The sequence below is a fragment of the Triticum urartu genome, chromosome 5 (assembly GCF_003073215.2).
Source record: "Triticum urartu cultivar G1812 chromosome 5, Tu2.1, whole genome shotgun sequence".
NCBI classification, from domain to species: domain Eukaryota; kingdom Viridiplantae; phylum Streptophyta; class Magnoliopsida; order Poales; family Poaceae; genus Triticum; species Triticum urartu.
Genome location: NC_053026.1, coordinates 165,542,640 through 165,561,970, shown reverse-complemented (window position 1 = coordinate 165,561,970; position 19,331 = coordinate 165,542,640). Strand labels below are relative to the sequence as shown.

At 41.6% G+C, this 19,331-nt stretch overlaps 1 protein-coding gene across 3 annotated transcripts; it reads left to right on the top strand.

Annotated features, from left to right (window-relative positions):
* Positions 1-1,149: 1,149 nt before the first annotated feature.
* Positions 1,150-19,331, top strand: LOC125508274 (phosphoglucomutase). Of its 3 annotated transcripts, none has more exons than XM_048672929.1 (18): positions 1,157-1,323; positions 2,496-2,717; positions 2,922-2,988; positions 4,353-4,536; positions 5,531-5,583; positions 7,782-7,870; positions 12,947-13,171; positions 14,099-14,163; positions 16,531-16,591; positions 16,665-16,782; positions 16,853-16,934; positions 17,015-17,087; positions 17,187-17,248; positions 17,339-17,434; positions 17,809-17,963; positions 18,511-18,607; positions 18,695-18,772; positions 18,868-19,331. In XM_048672929.1, exons 1-18 carry the CDS (start codon positions 1,161-1,163, stop codon positions 18,973-18,975), a joined length of 1,998 nt encoding a protein of 665 aa, XP_048528886.1. In that variant the 5' UTR covers positions 1,157-1,160; the 3' UTR covers positions 18,976-19,331. The 3 variants fall into 3 exon arrangements, with proteins under 3 accessions (XP_048528887.1, XP_048528886.1, XP_048528888.1); XM_048672931.1 differs by having other exon boundaries at positions 2,496-2,754; XM_048672930.1 differs by lacking the exon at positions 2,496-2,717 and having other exon boundaries at positions 1,150-1,323.

The window sequence follows — 19,331 nt, the reverse complement described above, 5'->3', positions numbered from 1 at the left end:
GAAATTTTTCTTATGTACTTCTAATTTTCTCCGAGCAAAGACGTTTAACCTACTTAAGGACAAACATACATATATTTCCACAAATTATTTTATGATCCATGTCATAAGAGTCTTTCTATCTACCAAACTATATACTTGTCATGAACTGGAGTTTTTTGGTTTTCCTTTTGTGTACATATTGTGTATGAAATTGTTCTTTTAGAGAAAGGAAAAATTTAGTATGCTAAATACTTGTCATGAACTGGAGTTTTTTGGTTTTCCTTTTGTGTACATATTGTGTATCAAATTGTTCTTTTGGAGAAAGGAAAATTTAGTATGCTAAATAAGAGGACATACTTAGAAAATGTTACATTAATTTGTTTACATTATAGCTTTTGTTCAGTTGATTGAGTTTCACGGTGCATGTGGATAAACTGAATCGTTGGCAATAGTAGAAGGAAGATTCAGGGGTTGAACATTAGGTACGCTGCAATCATGTTGATGCTCCTCAAGATCATGCCGCCATTATTGTTATCCTTCAGAGGGAACTTGACCTACTAATCAACAATGAATTTTATTGATAATAAACCAACATCCTACAGTTCTACAATCAAATTTTAGTTGACTGTTGTCTTACTATATATTGTAGGTAATTTTTGTTCTTATATTTTTATGGGCCTTAAGATTAACTTATCGTTATTCCATTTCACAATCTCAAAGCATGTAAAAATATTACTTTCTCCGTCCCATAATTCTTGTCGTGGATTTAGTTCAGTTGAAAGATTCATTGTGGATTCACTAGATTCATGGTATCATTTTAAGACAGATTTATGGCCATGTCATACAATACGTAGGTAGGCGTGTATGATTCTTTTTCAGTAAAAAGTATTGGTGCAGAGCTAGAAGAAAACCTTGAGATGGTCCAACTTTTTGTAAGTGTGCTATTGTTAGATAGTGATTTGTATGATATCTCGTATTTTTCTATGATTATACGTGTGTTACACGTACACGCTTACTAGTATTCAGAAATGAACGAACTGTTGGGGCACCAAGAATACCCCGACAGTTCCAGCTGATCAATTTCATTGCTCCCGTCCGTCGTCGACGGACGAGAAAAAAGGCACGGTCGACAGTAGCAACCAGGCTGTGGATCTTATATCGACGGTGCCGCGCACCTTGAGATGCTCGATCTGATCCAAGTATCCAACAACACAACTCCCTGCTCTGCCTTCCTCCCCGCAGAAAAAACCCCCTCTCTGCCCTCCACACCTCGTGCACGCCGTCCGCGCATACGCACAGCAAAGCCGGCTTCCCGCGAGCTCTTCCTCCTCACATCCATGGCCGGTCAGTGATTCGCATCCTCCTCCTTACACCCCGCAGTACGTACAACAGCTACTCTAGTTGATCCGCCCGATCGAATTGAACCGTATCCCGTATTCGAATCCGTGGCCGCAAGCCCCGACCGGTCCGTGAAGGGCAGAAGCGTAGAGCCAGGGAAGCGCGGGCGGAATCCATGGCCGTAGAAAGGATTGCCGTTCGTTCTCTCGCGCCGTGTGGGGGATTCGTGGGCGTATTCGGAATAGAAGGGAGCCAGGTGAAGTTTCCGATTGGCCACCGCTTCTATTTTCCAACCGTAGAAGGGTTTGTTTAGACCGATGGAATGGGTGGAAATCCACGTCAGCCCAATGCGTTGTGCAGGAGAGAATAGATTAGTGGGATTAGGGGCATGGCGAAATTTCCTTGGGTTGATGAATGTAAGAATTGTTGGTTTTATCTGCTTGCCTCTTCGATCGGAGGACTAACTTTCGACAATCGTAGTTATATCTGACTGAAATTTTAAACTGATTCAATCACTGCTTGTCAAACAAAGAAAATAAGAAACTTGAACGGCTGGTGAAATTCATTTGAGTTCATGGAAAACCACCGTGGATGAAGACTGACAGCAAAATTTAGGGCCTTTCTTTTTGCTGGCAGCTCTCTGTGGCTGCCTTCGGGCCCAGAAAGATCCATATGGACCATATTTCGTGGTGTTATGATAGTTGTTGTTAAGCATTGTATTTCGAGATTCAGCTAGTGGCTAATACTTGCATTTTAGCCAATATTGTTTTTATTCAAAGATGTTTCTAGTTCCTTTTTAATGAAATTCCACTTCCAGTTTTGAACTGAATGTTGGCTTCAAGAAAAATACACAGTTTGATTGTTCCTTAATCTAAGTATTCTATCATTCTAATCTTATTCCTAGATATAAGCATTTTATCTTTCAAAGGAGATTTCTTCAATTCTTAGCCCGTGCATCCCTTCTTTAATTAGTTGCTAAATAGGTTCTGGAGTAATATATAGGGCATGGTTTTCACACATGCCTATATTCTTGTACCATATATTTGAGAAATGAGAGAGTACAAATATTTCTGTATATTTTGTGGAACAAAACTATGCTATAAATGACCCAAATAAGCAATTATCTTGTGCACTGTCATAAGAATAGAAGAAGCTGATAGATTTGGACATTTGTGCAGCATTATCAGCGAAGGCCATACAAAATGCATTCTTGGCACAAGATGGTCCACGGACTAGGCACAACACAAGATATACCTGTGATTTTTGTGCCCTCAATACCCGCAGCATGCATTCCGTCCAGGGGTGTAGATTATCATTAGCTGATACTTCAGCCAAGTGGTTAAATACCACATCAACAGCATGGATTAGCTTCGGGAAACAAGCAAATATTAGCTGCAATGGTCTGTTCTAGGCTCTCAATGATCGTTATTAGTTTACGTAGGTTTTTTTTACCCGCTCAATATGGTGTGTCTGTCAAATATTGGCTTATTTTCCAATTATTTTATGTCAGATCATAGCTTGGTTACTGGTTTTAGATAGTTTCTGCTGTGCCATGTATGCTCATGCGAAATTCTGAAAACTTTCTTACATAACTTCCATTACAGCTACTCAAGGTGCCAGTGATGTCTTGTCCATTGACAAAGTTGATTTCCTCAAGCTCCAAAATGGCAGGTATAACAAGGTTTCTACTTTGTATGATACTCTCCTTGGCATTGCATGCTCTTAATTCTTATAGCGAGACTGTATATTTTTCTTTTTTGCTATATGCATGGTAACAAAACATGTACTTTATTTCCTTGGTGTTTTTTTCCAAAAGCAATGAAATATGTTTGTCAATAGACAATGACGTGCATAAGCTTTTCAATCCCATTTTTTCTTATTGAATATTTAATTTAGTTGCTTTGGTAGTTCACAGAAATGGCCAATTAAGTATTGTTGATATCTACATTTGCTTGTCTACTCTGCTGTCTTTAGGCCATCTATTACGTAGACAAGATTTTGTATCCCAATCCTTGGGTGAGAATCGATGCTTGTCGGACTGTTTCTGTTAGTTCGCCTTTTAGCAGTAAGCAACTTTCCATACACATTTTTCTTAAAAAATATTCTGAACATATTGACCCAGCAAAGATCTGAGTACCCAATGGAAAACAGCTACATCTTCATATATGTTGCAATATTCAGAGATTTATTAGTAGTCATATATCACATTAAATAGAAGATATGTGAAATCTAATTTTCAAAATTACCATGGAAAAGTAGTGTTTGCCAAAGCAAGAGTACTCATTGATACTTTCGCTGCCAAGTGCAAGGGATACTTTATTTTACAGAGAGGTGGCATGCACGATATGTCGGAATAAAACCCCTAACCCAAAAAAGTGGGAAGAGGATGCAAGTGTCTGTGGGTGTCCAACCATGTTTTAACCCATACATATAACCATGCATCAGTGCATAGAAACTTCCTGCTTGATCAGCAGGTCAACTTGTCATCAGTTAGCAGAACAGTACACCATATTGCCAATTTGTATGGTATATGTGAGGTTTAGCATGTCATCCTTAGCAGTGGTTCCCTTCTTTGGCATGAACGGCGTCACAAACAATGATTGTGACATTCGACACCCAAAGTCTTTACTGCTCCGTCAAATGGGTGCATATGTCTTGCAGCTTTCCATAACTTTATTTTCATCAAGCATTTCTCAGGTATAATGCTGTTATCATGCATCAATGGTTGTGTTGGATAAACTCTTTGAAATATTATATTGCTTCCAGTGATTTCTTTGTGATTGGATGATATGATTCTTGTGAATTAATATTGTACTCGAATAATGCAAAATATGGCAGTACAAAGTCGACTCCCATTTGAAATTAGCTTTTAGAGTCGTCTAATTTGTTGAAACTAGTGTATTATTCACGTTCGTTAAGAAACCTGAAGAGGCATTTGATGGACAGTTTCAAGATGTTCTAGATATGTGTGTTCATATGTATGATATGTTACAAAAAAAATCAACTTCTTTTATACAGACTATTTTGTTTTACAGTGATATTCGTGGTGTTGCTATTGCTGGGGTTGAAGGTGAGCCTCTCAATCTCACGGAGCTTGTCGCTGAAGCTATAGCTGCTGCATTTGCTGCATGGTTATTAAACAAGAAGGAAGCCGATGGCTTGAGACGTTTAAGAATCTCTGTTGGACATGATTCACGAATTTCTGCTCATAAATTGCAGGTACCTGATTTCTATGCATTTAGAAAAAGGACCCACAAGGTCCTGTGTGCATTTTTGTCTAATTTATTATTTCTAGTTTTGTATTCTTACTTAAGCCATTATTAGACCAAAACCATGTTCCAACAAGTCATGGTTTGGACTTTCCGGTCATTCAAAGAGTTAGCCGAGAAACTAGGGTAGTTTCTGTCGAATCGGATAACATATGGTGACCGATTTTTATCTTCAGCTCATTGGGTAGCTGGCATTCTGTTATTGTGTTGGAGGTGGAATTCTCATCACATGTTCGAGCTCTGGGAATTAATTGGGAATTGGTAGTACCACCCTACGCACACTCTCCCTCTAAAAAAAGCTTAAAGTTAAACCCGAGTAGAACCCTATTTGTAGATGTGCATGCTTAAATACTTACATCCTTAGTTGTTAAGTTTGAGTAGATCGCTCACATTTCCTTAAAAGCTTAAGGTTCTGGATGAATTACGATAGCAGAGCCAATAGGTCCAGAGTCCGGAACATGTCTATCGCAATTTTAAGACAAATAATCATGCACAGCACACATTTAAGTATACACCATAGATGGATAGGCCTGATGGAGCCTAGACATCAGAAGAAGTAAGGGAAGTGTTAAAAGTGTGATTAGATTGCAGCTACATTTCCTCAACAGCTTCAGGACAGGTCTAGGTCTGCCTTCTCTGTTTGCAGGATTTTTGAATGATACAAATTTATGATGGTCATGTTGGTTGCTGCTGTTTCGATATCCTTTGTGCCTATAAAGTTCATAAGTATCGCCTGCGTTCTGATGCTTAAACTGATCAACTATTTCATTTGGAATTTCGCTACCCTCCCCACCCAAACAAAGTTCATAAATATCGCGTTGTGATGCTTAAACTGATCAACAATTTCATTTGGAATTTCGCTACCCTCCCCACCCAAACAAAGTTCATGAGTAACATTTGGATAATTATTTGATTATTGAATATTGAACAGTAATTGTTTTCAGAATGCAGTTACTCATGGAATCACTGCTGTCGGACATGATGTTCTACAGTTTGGGTGAGTTCAAACTTCTTTTTGCTTACATTCAAGATATGAGATCTTCTGTGTTGTATAGACTCTAGCAGGGACCAAAAACACAGAGGCAATCTGAATTTTCTTGTCATGTGAGATCTTTTTGTACTTATAATCTGCACACATCCTTTTTCTATTGCAAGGGTAGACATCCATTATTGGGAATCTAGAAACTCACTTTCATACATCCGTTCTTGGGAAGCTATAAACTCACTTTTAACTGTTCCAAGGGGTTTGCCCGTTTGAGCTCTTCATAAATGTGACCTCTCTACTCTGACATGCCAACAAATGAGTCAAATATCCAAGACAAAATTGCTTATTTACCAGTATATAAAACCCTATCCTGTCAGATATCACCAGAATAACTCCTTATTCATTCCATGCCATCCATTTTCAAATAGCCTTCATTCTTTGCTATCGCTGTTAACTTGCCGTCCAAGGCTGTTAAATCAAGAGAACGTCCATATTGCCCTTATGTAAAGTGGTGAGCCGAGAATATGCCATCCACTTGATCCAGCATTCCATGTATGTATGTGTGCATGCCTACTCTTGGAGTCTTGGTTATGCATTCAGCTACAGTTATTCAGGTCTATGCTACTAATGTCTATGCATCTACTAAAGTGTCAACAAAATAATATTAAATCTTCCCTGATGGCATGTTCTGCAAAAGAATAAACAATATGATTCATGTGGCATCCGTGCCTTATAAATTGCACAAGACAAATCCTTTTCCAGAGACAAGCACATAAGAAACCCATACCCGGCATGATCCCAGTTGAAGCGGCGGATGACCCTAGCAAAATGGACAACAACAAGTTGGGGTAGGCTAGAGGTGAAACCCATAAGATCTCGCGACCAACTCATGGCTCTGGCACATGGATAGCAAGCTTCCATGCACCTCTGTCCATAGCTAGTTCTTTGGTGATACTCCAATCCTTCAGGTCTCTCTTAACGGACTCCTCCCATGTCAAATTCGGTCTACCCCGACCTCTCTTGACATTCTCCGCACGCTTTAGCCGTCCGCTATGCACTGGAGCTTCTGGAGGCCTGCGCTGAATATGCCCAAACCATCTCAGACGATGTTGGACAAGCTTCTCTTCAGTTGGTGCTACCCCAACTCTATCTTGTATATCATCATTCCGGACTCTATCCTTCCTCGTGTGGCCATACATCCATCTCAACATACGCATCTCCGCCACACCTAACTGTTGAACATGTCGCCTTTTAGTCGGCCAACACTCAGCGCCATATAACATTGCGGGTCGAACAGCCGTCCTGTAGAACTTGCCTTTTAGCTTTTGTGGCACTCTCTTGTCACAGAAAATGCCAAAAGCTTTGCGCCACTTCATCCATCCGGCTTTGATTCGATGGTTCACATCTTCATCAATACCCCCATCCTCCTGCAACATTGACCCCAAATATCGAAAGGTGTCCTTCTGAGGTACCACCTGCCCATCAAGGCTAACCTCCTCACACCTAGTAGTACTGAAACCTCACATCATGTACTCGGTTTTAGTTCTACTAAGCCTAAACCCTTTCTATTCCAAGGTTTGTCTCCATAACTCTAACTTCCTATTTACCCCCGTCCGACTATCGTCAACTAGCACTGCATCATCCGCAAAGAGCATACACCACGGGATATCTCCTTGTATATCCCTTGTGACCTCATCCATCACCAAGGCAAAAAGATAAGGGCTCAAAGCTGACCCCTGATGCAGTCCTATCTTAATCGGGAAGTCATCAGTGTCGACATCACTTGTTCGAACACTTGTCACAACATTATCGTACATGTCCTTGATGAGGGTAATGTACTTTGCTGGGACTTTGTGTTTCTCCAAGGTCCACCACATGACATTCCGTGGTATCTTATCATAGGCCTTCTCCAAGTCAATGAACACCATATGCAAGTCCTTCTTTTGCTCCCTGTATCTCTCCATAAGTTGTCGTACCAAGAAAATGGCTTCCATGGTCAACCTCCCAGGCATGACCATAGCAAAATGGACACTAGAGACAAATCCTTTTCCAGAGACAAACATAAGAAACCCATACCGGCATGACTTAAGAGCAGCCCTCAGACGGCAAACTAACTGTGATAAAAATAATTAATAATATTTGAAAATATGTTAAGTAGATGAGCAGTATCCTTCTCAGTATTCAGTTCTGACAATGTGTTATATATATAGATTGGCTTCAACACCGGCAATGTTCAACAGCACACTTACCGAAGATGCGATACATCATTGCCCAGCAGATGGAGGCATAATGATAACAGGTACTATTCCCAGTTTGATACGCTCCATCACAATCAAGCATTTGTATATATCAGTAATCAGTTCCTCTACCAACTATATGTATTGTTGCCTGCTGACACTGTTTGACTATTTTTATCGCTCTTTATTTATTTGACATTTACCCATCTCAGCAAGTGCATATTCATGCAGTCACAACTTTATCTGGCCCATTGGTTTCTACCAGATTTTTTTCCCTAACACTACTAACAGTGTAAACACGGCACGACTTCACCCTGGAATCTCTCCTAGTGCCACTGTCCATTACCACATCGAAATCACACACAAACACTTCGTTCTTTCAGGGCATACTGTTGGAAATATGCAACATGTATTTCCTGGGGGGCAAACGGCACTTCTTAACACCCCTTATACTACAGGGGAACTATACAGGCTACATGGAAACATAACATAACTCTTAAGACTCCCCTCAAACTCAGGGTGGATCCACAACACTGAGTTTGGAGAGTTAAAATCCATGTCGAGGAGGATGGACGCGGGTAGAAGGGACGAGACTCATCGAAGGTCACATCCCGAGAAATACGCATCCGACGACCAACGGGATCCCAACACCGATAGCCCTTATGCTCATCACTGTATCCAAGAAAGACACTCAACAGACTGAGCAGTCAGTTTGGTGCGTTCACGAGGGGCAAGCAAAACATAGCAAACGCAACCAAACAAGCGAAACACCGAATAATCAGGAGAACGACCAGAAAGACGCTCGAGAGGAATGCCACCCTGTAGAGCAGCAGATGGCTGAATGTTAATGAGATACGTGGAAGTGGTAACAGCCTCAGCCCAGAAGTGAGGCGGAAGAGAGGCGGCGATCATCATCGCACGCGCCGTCTCAAGAAGGTGACGGTGTTTGCGCTCAGCCACACCATTCTGAGCATGAGCACCAGGGCAAGAGAACTGAGGAAGAGTACCTTGCTCAGCAAGGAATCCTCGCAGCGCGGAGATATACTCACCAGCTGAATCTGCACGAAAAACACGAATAGGAGTGGAAAACTGGGTTTGATCCATGGCAGCAAATTTTTTGTATATAGATAAGACCTCACTACGAGAAGACATGAAATAGATCCAAGTGTACCGCGAAAAATCGTCTATAAAGATAATATAGTAGCGGTGACCCCCTTTTGAAGCAAAGGGAGCCAAGCCCCAAACATCAGAGTGAACGAGGTCAAAAGGGCGCTCGGACACCGACTCACTGTGAGGATAGGGTAGCTGAATCTGCTTACCAAGCCTACAACCCAGACAATCCAACGAAGCGTTACCGGAGACAGACCCCAGAACACCACGATGAACCAAAGACGAGAGACGAGAACCACATAAATGGCGAAGACGATGATGCCACTGCTGAAAAGAACTGGTAGATGCAGCAACAGGAGCTACGAGACTGACAGCGGTGGCAGCGGAAGCAATGTTCAAGAAAGCGGAAAGCGTAAGCGAAGCGGAAGGCCACAGCTTAGAGCAATGAGCGCTTAAGCGCAGCTTAATCGTACTTAAGCGTTTTTTGAAATTGGCTAGAATTTGACAGATTTTGAATGATATACACATGAAAATAGGAAGCATGGCACATGGGTAATTGAAGTAGCATCTGAAATACAGTTCACACAATAGCAAATACATATCAGGTTAGCATAGCAAGCAAAATAACAACTAAAATGCAGTTCAGTTCAAATAGACATAACCTAACAGATATCATGTGGACAGAATTTTACCAAAATATGAAGGAAATAGTTCTTGAACATAGCCTAGTAATAAGATAAATAGCATATTGCCATTATTGCGCAAGCAGACCAGCAGAAGTACAAAAATTGCCAAATTTTGGTCAAATTTAAATAAAAAACGCTTAATCTACCGCTTAGGGCAAAAACGAAGCGCTTTGCCATCGCTCAGCGCTTAATCGCGCTTAAGCGTCGCTTAAGAACGCTTTCTTGAACAATGAGCGGAAGGAAGACGTAGCCAGTCAAGCTCCCAAAGACCATCAGAGCGTTGAGGGCCAGCACCAAGTAGAGTGCCCGTGCGATGATCCTGGACGGAACATGAATCAAAGTCAAGGATGACCCTACAACTAGAGTCAACAATCTGACCACCAGATATGAGCTGCATGGTAAGTCGAGGAACATGAGCGACAGAGGGAACATGAAATGAAGAAGTGCTAAGAGTGCCTCGACTAGCTACAGGCAAGGGAGTGCCATCAGCTGTAAGAACACGAACAGGAGACTCAACAGGTCGAACGGAGGTCAAAGTGGAAGAGTCATATGTCATATGAAAAGATGCTCCAGTATCAAGAATCCATGGGGATGTACCTGAATGACTAGAAGGTGGTTTCTCAGTGCCAGAAGAGTCAGTCACGGAACCTGCAGAACTTGTTGGTGAAGAATCCCAAGTAGCAAGCAGAGATTGCAGCTGCTTAATCTCACGCGGAGATAGGGACATGGCGGAAGAGGTCGAGGTAGAAGCACCTATTGATAAAAAGCAGTCTTCACCACCCGTGGAAGCCGCGTGCAGAGTCGACCGAGAGTAGTGAGTCGACGTAGAGCCATATGTGGAAGCCACTGGGGGAGTCGACATAGAGCGATCACCGCCGCGCGCGGAAGCCGCGAGAGGAGTCGACGTAGAGTGGTCACCGCTGCGTGCGGAAGCCGTGAGAGGAGTCGACGTAGAACGGTCACCGCCACGCGCGGAAGCCGTGAGAGGAGTCGACGTAGAGCGGTCACCGCTGCGCGCGGAAGCTGCCAGAGGAGTCGATGTAGGGCGGCCAACAACACCGGTGGAAGTCGCAAAAGGTGTCGAAGTAGAGCGACAACCACCGTCTCCAAGCGGGCAAGCATGTGCGTGACAGGATCAATGTATGGAACACCACCAAAAAACATCCAACGGCGATGAAGAGGTGTACCCGACGAAAGCATTGTACCTCTTTTTTTTACTCTTTTTTTTTAACTCAATCTCCAATCCAACAGAATACGCCCGAAACAGGGCCAAAGGTGTCAACAGCAGCCGAGGCCCAAAATGTGGCCCGAGTTGCCCATGCTTAGGATAACACACGAAGCGGCCTCGTTCATGGAATGACGAGCGGAAGCGGCACAGGCGAGCCTGCAGGGGTCGCCGGTGGCACAGGCGTGTCCGACGGGCGAGATGGAGCGGAGCCGGTGGCGGCCAGAGAATCAGCCCCCGATAGGCAGTGGGCGGCGGCCTGATCACTGGCGGCGGTGGAGGGCCTTCTCGGGGGCGGCCTGATCCCGGCGGCGGCGGACGGCCTTCTCGGGGGCGGCCTGACAGGGAGGAAGGGCCGGCACCCTGGGCGGGGTAAGCCGGAAGCAAATTGAATGAAACTTTCGTCCGAAGTAAACATTTCTGTCTGGTGAGGTGCAGTTCGCGCAAGGGATCAGATACCCGCGATCTCCCTGGTACTCCCGATCTTCCCTTGGCCCTCGCTCTCTTCTTCTCTTCGATCTGGTTGTGGCGTGGTGAAGAGAGGTGGCTAGATGTGGTGGTGCTGGGAGATAGAACAGCAGTCTGTGATGGTGGGGCTGGATCGGGCGAGCGGGTGTGGCAAAACAGCAGCAGCGATCAGCCACAAGGAAGGAGCAGTGGCTGCCGGCAGGCGGCAGGGAAGAGGACAGCGACGGCCAAGAGTACCAGCGGACGCGAGATGGGATCGGATGAAGCATGAGTTGCGCGTGCGGAAAAAAACCTAATGTAATGCTCTAATACCATGTTAGGGAAATATGCAACTTGATATTATTAGGAGGCCAAGCCATCATATATACATGTACAAGAGAATGCCAAGAGGCTAGAATACAAAAGGCCAAAGGCCATCATCAATATAACTCTTAACAAGATCTAAAGCTTCTTCGAGGCGATCCACTCAGGCGATCTGGGTCGAATGAAATTTGCTCCGAGCACTGGGCTCGGACGGAAACTTCACAAGGAAAGCTTACCCTGTTGACGGATTTGTACTAGAGGTCACACCATTCTGTGGGATTATGTCTTGCTCTATTGGGAGTCATGGACAAACATCTTTCTGATTCTCGCAAGTATACGGTAACCTGTCCCACGACTTCCTTATACACCTGTCTTAACTATTGTCAATGACGACACTTGCTCGCACTGCAACAATCTTACCCCTCAACACTATCGTAGAAGGTGGCAAAAATAATGCAAATTACACTGTTGATGATATTATGCTTGGCTTAGATCTGGAATCCAAGAGATTAAAAGTATGAAATACCATATGTCTGACAACAGTATGGTAGTACCACAACATGTGGTGATTCCTGTAGAACCTTTAGCCATTGGCTGCCTACCAACAGTGGTGATTCCTGTAGAACCTTTAGCCATTGATTACCAGGATGTTCAGTATTTCTATTGTGGTACAAACAGATTTACTAAACTCAAATCTGACATATTAGTGTTGTGTCATATATACGAATTTGATGCTAATGGTGAACAAGAGAGTGAAAAGAAAAGACTGACAAATATATTGTTTAGATGGTGTTCTCACTAGATGGTTGCGCAGAAAATCGTTTATGTGATTGTCTTATTCTTCACTGGAACCTATGTATTCTGATTAGGCCTCCCCCGCTGCAGTTTTTTTTTTTTTGAACACGCAGGAGATCTGCGTATCATTATATTAAGAAAAAGAAATGGGACAAGAACCCATACACAAGTATCATGCAGTGCCATGTAATCATTAAGATGATGTGGCACTACAATTGAAGATGAGAGAGGTGGTAGTAGTATCATAGCACACAGAAGAAGGAAATTTAATGGCAAATAGATATTGTACAGTCACAATTTCACATTTAGATTCTACAAATGAATAAACAAGGTAGCACTATGATGCTATGCAATGGGAAGGTAGTAACTAAAGTGGTATTTTGCGTTACGATACTACCCACTGCAAGAGGCCTTATATATCTTACGTGCATGTGTCCTCATTCTGACAGCAACGTTTTGCAACTCTGCATTAGTTCAGAGATCATTTCTACTTCATTTCTTAAAGTTTTGTTAAATATAGGCTCACTATTTTTTTCACTGGTTCTGTACAGCGAGCCATTTGCCCTACAATCGGAATGGTTTCAAGTTTTTTACAAGTGATGGTGGTCTAAATAAGACTGATATTAAAGATATATTGGAGCGGGCTTCTAGAATATACGAGGAATCTGCGCATTGTGGCAAACAAGAACAGACCGGTGTCGTAACTCATGTGGACTACATGTCAATTTATGCTTCCGATCTAGTGCAAGCAGTTCGTAAATCTGCTGGAAACAAAGGTGTTCATCATATGCTTATTTTATACTGTATTTTGATTCATTAGGCAATTTATGCTCGATCACGTTTGATTTCTTGCCTTTGCTTTGCATATCTGATGTTTTTATTTCCGCCATTGATTGATTTCTCATTGTCATTACGTATATAAATTTCATGCGCTCAATAAACAAATTATCTTGCTGATGAATTTCACATTCTATTTATATTTTGCTTGATCCTAGTTGCTGTGATATTAATCATTAATATTATATGCTTTATTCTATCTTATACTCCCTCTGTTTTTATTTACTCCGCATATTAGCTTTTGTTTGAAGTCAAACTTTATAAACTTGGGCCAAGTTTATAGGAAAACTATAAAACATACACAATACCAAATCAATACCATTGGATTCAACACTGAATATATTTTCACATCATATAGATCTGTTGTTGTAAATGTTCATATTATTTTCTATAAACTTAGTCAAACTTTATAAAGTTTGACTTCAGTCAAAGCTAATATGCGGAGCTAGGCGCCTGAACCTGGCCCGCTTCATATGCAAAACTAAAATTAGTTCCAGCTGAAGTAGAGTGTGTTATACTAGTTTATACTATTTGTCTCTTTGGCGGGTCTTTGCGGGACACCGCTTTGCACCCCCTATGCGGTGTATATAAAAATAAAGGGGGCATAAGTATTATTGTTATTTTACAATCCACATTTCTCGGATGCATTACACATGTCAATTTCTACTATTCATATACCTTTTTATCTGCTCATTAGAAAGCTACTGGTTCATGTATCTCACATTCTATTTGTATTCAAATATGTGACTATTGCCTATGTGGAAGATTAATCTGATAGCTAACTGTGAAATGATTGAATATAGAGAAGATAAATATGAAGGAAAATGACTTTCTCTATGCTTATATTTTTGTCCATTTGGTCTTAGAGAAACCATTGGAGGGACTGCACATAGTTGTTGATGCAGGGAATGGAGCAGGTGGCTTTTTTGTGGTAATGTGTTTACTCCTACTTGTTCTGTAGCAGTATGTTTTTTCAGTCAGGGTTTTTGTGTTGTGCATTCTATCCTTACCTTCGGCCAACTGATCGACAAGTCTATTGGATATTTTCTCAGTTTTCTTATGCAATATTATAGACACATTATTCTAATAGAAACAGAAGTTTAGTTATTTCAACTTAGTTGTTACTCCCATATAAGACAACAGATTATGCAAAACATTAAGTTTTCTGAATTTGAACTTAGCATTAAAAAAAAGATTGTCTGGTTTTGAATTTGTAGTCATATCCACTCAATCTGGTTGCCAGCAGAAACCGGATTTTTTCCCCAGGGCGAATATGAGCCCTGGTGAAATATTAGGTTGTTACGTCAAATTATTAGAATATGTGCTTATGGCTGACTCAGTGAACATAAAATTTTGATTTCGATAAATCTATCTGCCATGGGGCTTGAATTTGGGTTTGGTGTGGTAATAAGTAGTAACAGACTAATTTTTTTGTGGACTACCAGGTCCAGGTGGGAGTCCAAACAGAGAGGAGTGCGCTAGCATATTTGGTAGGCTAGGTGTTGAGATGGGAGTTCTATAAGGAGTCCCATTGTATTAGGAAGGTTAAGGCTAAGCATCTACAGTACTATATAAGCATACCATTACCATGTATCTTGGGTTGAGGCAAGCAAGAACAGTCAATTTGATCTCTCCTAGTTATTCTCTCGTACCAACCTATGTCTACTCAATCCCTCACAGCCGTGCCGTCTGCCTATCTTCAGTGTGGTAGTTATCCCATTGTGAATCGAGGTTCACAACAAATTCATACCACAATTGTCATTGAGTGTTCGGACAGTGTCCTATAGAGGCCAAGGCCACATGTTGGCCTGTGAGTTTATTTTTGTTTCAACCCAATCCTTGCACATAGGGGGAAGAAAACATGTTGAGTATGAGACGGAGCATACCTGCTCTGCTCTCGTTCGTGTGTGTCGGCGCTGGCGGCTAGGTCTCTTGGCTGGGAGAGAGCCCTCCTGGATGCTTATACTAGAGAGCCCACTTGGGCCTAAGAGGTGATGGGCCAGGCCCATACCGGTTCAACACTTCCCCTCAAGATGGGTTGTAGATATCTATCAACCCCATCTTATCACATGCCAAGTTACAATCATTTGTTCCCAGTCCTTTGTCAAGCAATTTGCAATTTGCTGCCCAGAGCTGACATGAGTAAGGCTGAAGAACCCAGCGTCAAGTTTCTCCTTAACGAACAATTTCCGCATGTTCTGTCCTGTCCTATCATGTTGAACTGGGTTATTGGCAATGTTTATAGCTGACTGATTGTCACACCACACTCTCAGCGGTCCCTTCCTCTAAAGTTTCAACTCGCCCAGTAGGTTCTTCACCCAGAGCATCTCACTCAATCCTTGAGATAATGATGTTCTATACTCAGCTTCTGCTGTTGATCTAGACACAACTGTCTGTTGGGTTAGGCTAGAGCTGAAACCCATAAGATCTCGCAATCAACTCATGGTTCTGGCACATGGATAGCTAGCTTCCACGCACCCCTGTCCATGGCTTGTTCTTTGCTGATACTCCAGTCCTTCAGATCTCTCTTTACGGACTCCTCCCATGTCAAGTTTGGTCTACCCGACCTCTCTTGACATTATCAGCACGCTTTAGCTGTCTGCTATGCACTGGAGCTTCTGGAGGCCTGCGTTCAATATGCCCAAACCATCTCAGACGATGTCGGACAAGCTTCTCTTCAATCAAATTTCCTCCCACAAACACACAATAGCCTGAAGTTGATCTCCTAAAAATTTCAAATCCAAATTTGAAATACACATGGAGAAACAAAAAGGACAAATCCATATGTGAATAGTGTCCTTTTTGTTTCTCCACGTGTACATTGGATTTGAATTTTTTACAGATTGTAGGCACATGTCTTGAAAACATTCACACAAAAATCCGAATTTTTGAAACATTTAAATATATTTTCTGAAAGTTGGGAGCACGTGAGCATTTAAGGGGCGGTAGCACCTGATATTTTCCCATGATTGAAGGCCATCATCATCTGTGTATTTTGCAAGTTTTTTTATCTGTTTTGCATTTCCAGTATAATGAAATATGGGTTGTTTTGGGCAGGGCTAGGAATATACATACAAATGAACTTGACTTGTAGATACTAGATAGGAAGTCATATAATAATGATAAATACTAAATAGAATGCCCATTGCACAGAATTTGTTGATACTTAGAATCACTATAATCTCTTTAACCAAGGTTGATCCATTGCATTGGTGCCAACATGCCGATTGAATACTTAAAATGGGCTGCTGAAATTATCTAATATTGCCTTCTGGAATTGCTGTGGTTATTGGACCAGGACAAGGTACTAAAACCATTAGGAGCTGTTACTGATGGGAGCCAATTCCTGGAGCCTGATGGTAATAGCTGGATCTTTTCTTCATTCCAGTAATCTCTTTGTGGCCTTTCTCTCATTATGAACTACATATTTAGGTTTGTTTCCCAATCATATTCCGAATCCTGAGGACAAAGCTGCAATGGAAGCCATTACACAAGCAGTGCTTAATAATAAGGCAGACTTGGGCATCATATTTGATACGGATGTTGACAGGTGCAAAAATAATCATTGAGATTCTGCATATGCGTAATAACATCAATGCTAAAAATCTTGATTTTTGCAGGTCAGCTGCTGTTGATTCCAGTGGACGTGAGTTGAACCGCAACCGATTAATTGCTTTGATGTCTGCCATAGTTCTTGAGGAGGTAAGATTTTGTGGAGCTGCAGTTTTGTTTCGTATTACTCTGTTGCTTGTGTCTTAACTAATTCATTGATCTGCTACTAGCATCCAGGAACCACTGTTGTGACTGATAGCGTGACATCAGATGGACTGACTGTATTTATTGAGAAGAAACTTGGTAGATACTTTTTTTGAACTGAAAACTTGGTATTGTGCTAGTCACAGCTTGGTGCTTATTTGCTTAAATAATCATTTTCTTATCTATTTTATGCTCAAGGAGGGAAACACCATCGATTCAAGCGAGGATACAAGAATGTAATCGATGAGGCTATTCGTCTGGTTAGTTTACTCTTTCTTCATGATTCAGATCACCCTGTAATTTGTCCCATGATACCTAGTAGTATGAAATGCAAATTATGAATATTTCAGAATTCTATTGGTGAGGAATCACATTTGGCGATGGAAACAAGTGGCCATGGAGCACTAAAAGAGAATCACTGGCTCGATGATGGAGCGTATATGATGGTAAGGGTTCTTGTTCTGCTACATTCCTTGAACCTTTATGAACATGGAATTATATGGGAACCAGATGAAGATGTTGCCATTTTATGCTTAACATTGGTTGGTTTGAAATCTCCCTCTGAACCTTTATGACATGTTATAGCTGAATCTCTTATAGCTACAACTTTAGAAGCATTGCTATTTGTATCCCTCTATTCTTAAGATAGTTCCTCCTTACTAGACTAATTCCAACAGTATATATCATTGTAGTTCCGGATGTGCTGTATTTCATTTGACCTGGAAAGAAAACTGGAACATCATATTCCCAAGGACACATTGCCATCTCTCTTTATTGGCACACGCGTCCTTACTTATCTTCTCTTATTTTTTTGCCCTAGGTTAAACTTCTGAATAAACTTGCTGGTGCCAGAACATTGAACCCAAACATCGGTAGTAAAGTTTTGACTGATTTGGTCGAGGGCCTTGAGGAGGCTGCTGTGACAGTGGAGATAAGGTTGAAGATTGATCAAAATCATGCAGATTTGAAAGGAGGGTATGTTAAGTTCTAACCAGCAACATTCAGTCCATTTTTAGAAAAATGATGCTACCCATGGCCTTGACTACTGGCTGAAATAAAAACACTTTCATTCAGTAGCCAGTTAAGGTGGGATATCATGGAAGACTACTGGCCCAAGATTCAATAGAAATGGAACAATAGTTATAGTAGGAAGCATGCGTGAACCTTAGTTGAACTTGCTACAGCAAAATTGATTGAACTTATGCTTAACTTTGAGAGTTCTAGTTGTCACATGCTTCTATTGTGCATAAGCATGTCTCAATGTGTTAATATTGTGAGTTCATCTGCATGACATCCATGGAATGCTCTGATTTAGATTGTTTTATGTTCTAGGTAAGAGAGCTTTCACATTTGAAGGAGATTAATTGGCCATTTGAAAATAGGGTTACCCCTTGTCTTTTTAGCAGTAAATTACACATGCTGGCACAACAAAAGCCGGTCAAGCTTGACTACAGAGATGTATTTAAGTACTCTATATCAAGTACTGACAAAGTTCATGGGTTTAATTTATTCTTTTTTGCAGGCCCTTCCGTGACTATGGAGAATCAATCTTGAAACATTTGGAGAGTGTGATCAGTAAAGACCCAAATCTTCGCAAAGCCCCAAAGAATCATGAAGGCGTACGTCGATCATCTTTGCTAAGCTGATGTATACATCTTCAGTTCTTTACTGATTAATATTTCATGCTGCATTACTATGGTACGCAGGTCAGAGTTTCTGGATATGGTGGCTGGTTCCTGTTGAGGCTATCCCTCCATGATCCAGTTCTTCCCCTTAACATTGAGGTTGTCCTTTCTTCCCTTTTCTTTCAACTGTCAAACCTTAGGAAGCACCATTCTATTAAAAAGAAATTGACCGGCCATGTCACATGTGCATGCAGGCACAAAGCAAGAATGACGCCATTAAGCTCGGACTTGCAGTGCTTGCTGCTGCGAATGAATTTTCAGCATTGGACACAATTGCATTGAACAAGTTTTTGCAGCAGTGAAGGGTAGGAAAATCGATTGATCTGCAGCCTTTGCATGGCTTGTTCGTCTGTGTTGAGCTGGATTTGGATACAGGGCAACAGTACTATACAAAGAAATACTTGTTTCAAACTATGCCCTACCCATATATACTTCACTTGGCCTCTCCTTGGTAAGGAAGTACCGAAACGAATTCTTCATGTTCTCCAGCAGATGACAAAGCAATTGTCAAAAATCTTGCATACTGACATGGCCGCATGGATGCTTTGTCCTTGAATATTTGCAACTTAATAGTTAGGCCCTGAAATCTCAGAAATCTGCAAGGCAGAAACATTTATGAACTGCTTTTGAATTGAATGAAGTATCTCCTGCTTGATTT

Coding starts and splice junctions, on each gene's coding strand:
- LOC125508274 (XM_048672929.1), top strand. CDS start 1,161: ATGCTCGATCTGATCCAAGTATCCAACAACACAACTCCCTGCTCTGCC. Junction 4,537..5,530: donor TTTCTGCTCATAAATTGCAG/GTACCTGATTTC, acceptor AATTGTTTTCAG/AATGCAGTTACTCATGGAAT. Junction 14,164..16,530: donor GAGCAGGTGGCTTTTTTGTG/GTAATGTGTTTA, acceptor TTATTGGACCAG/GACAAGGTACTAAAACCATT.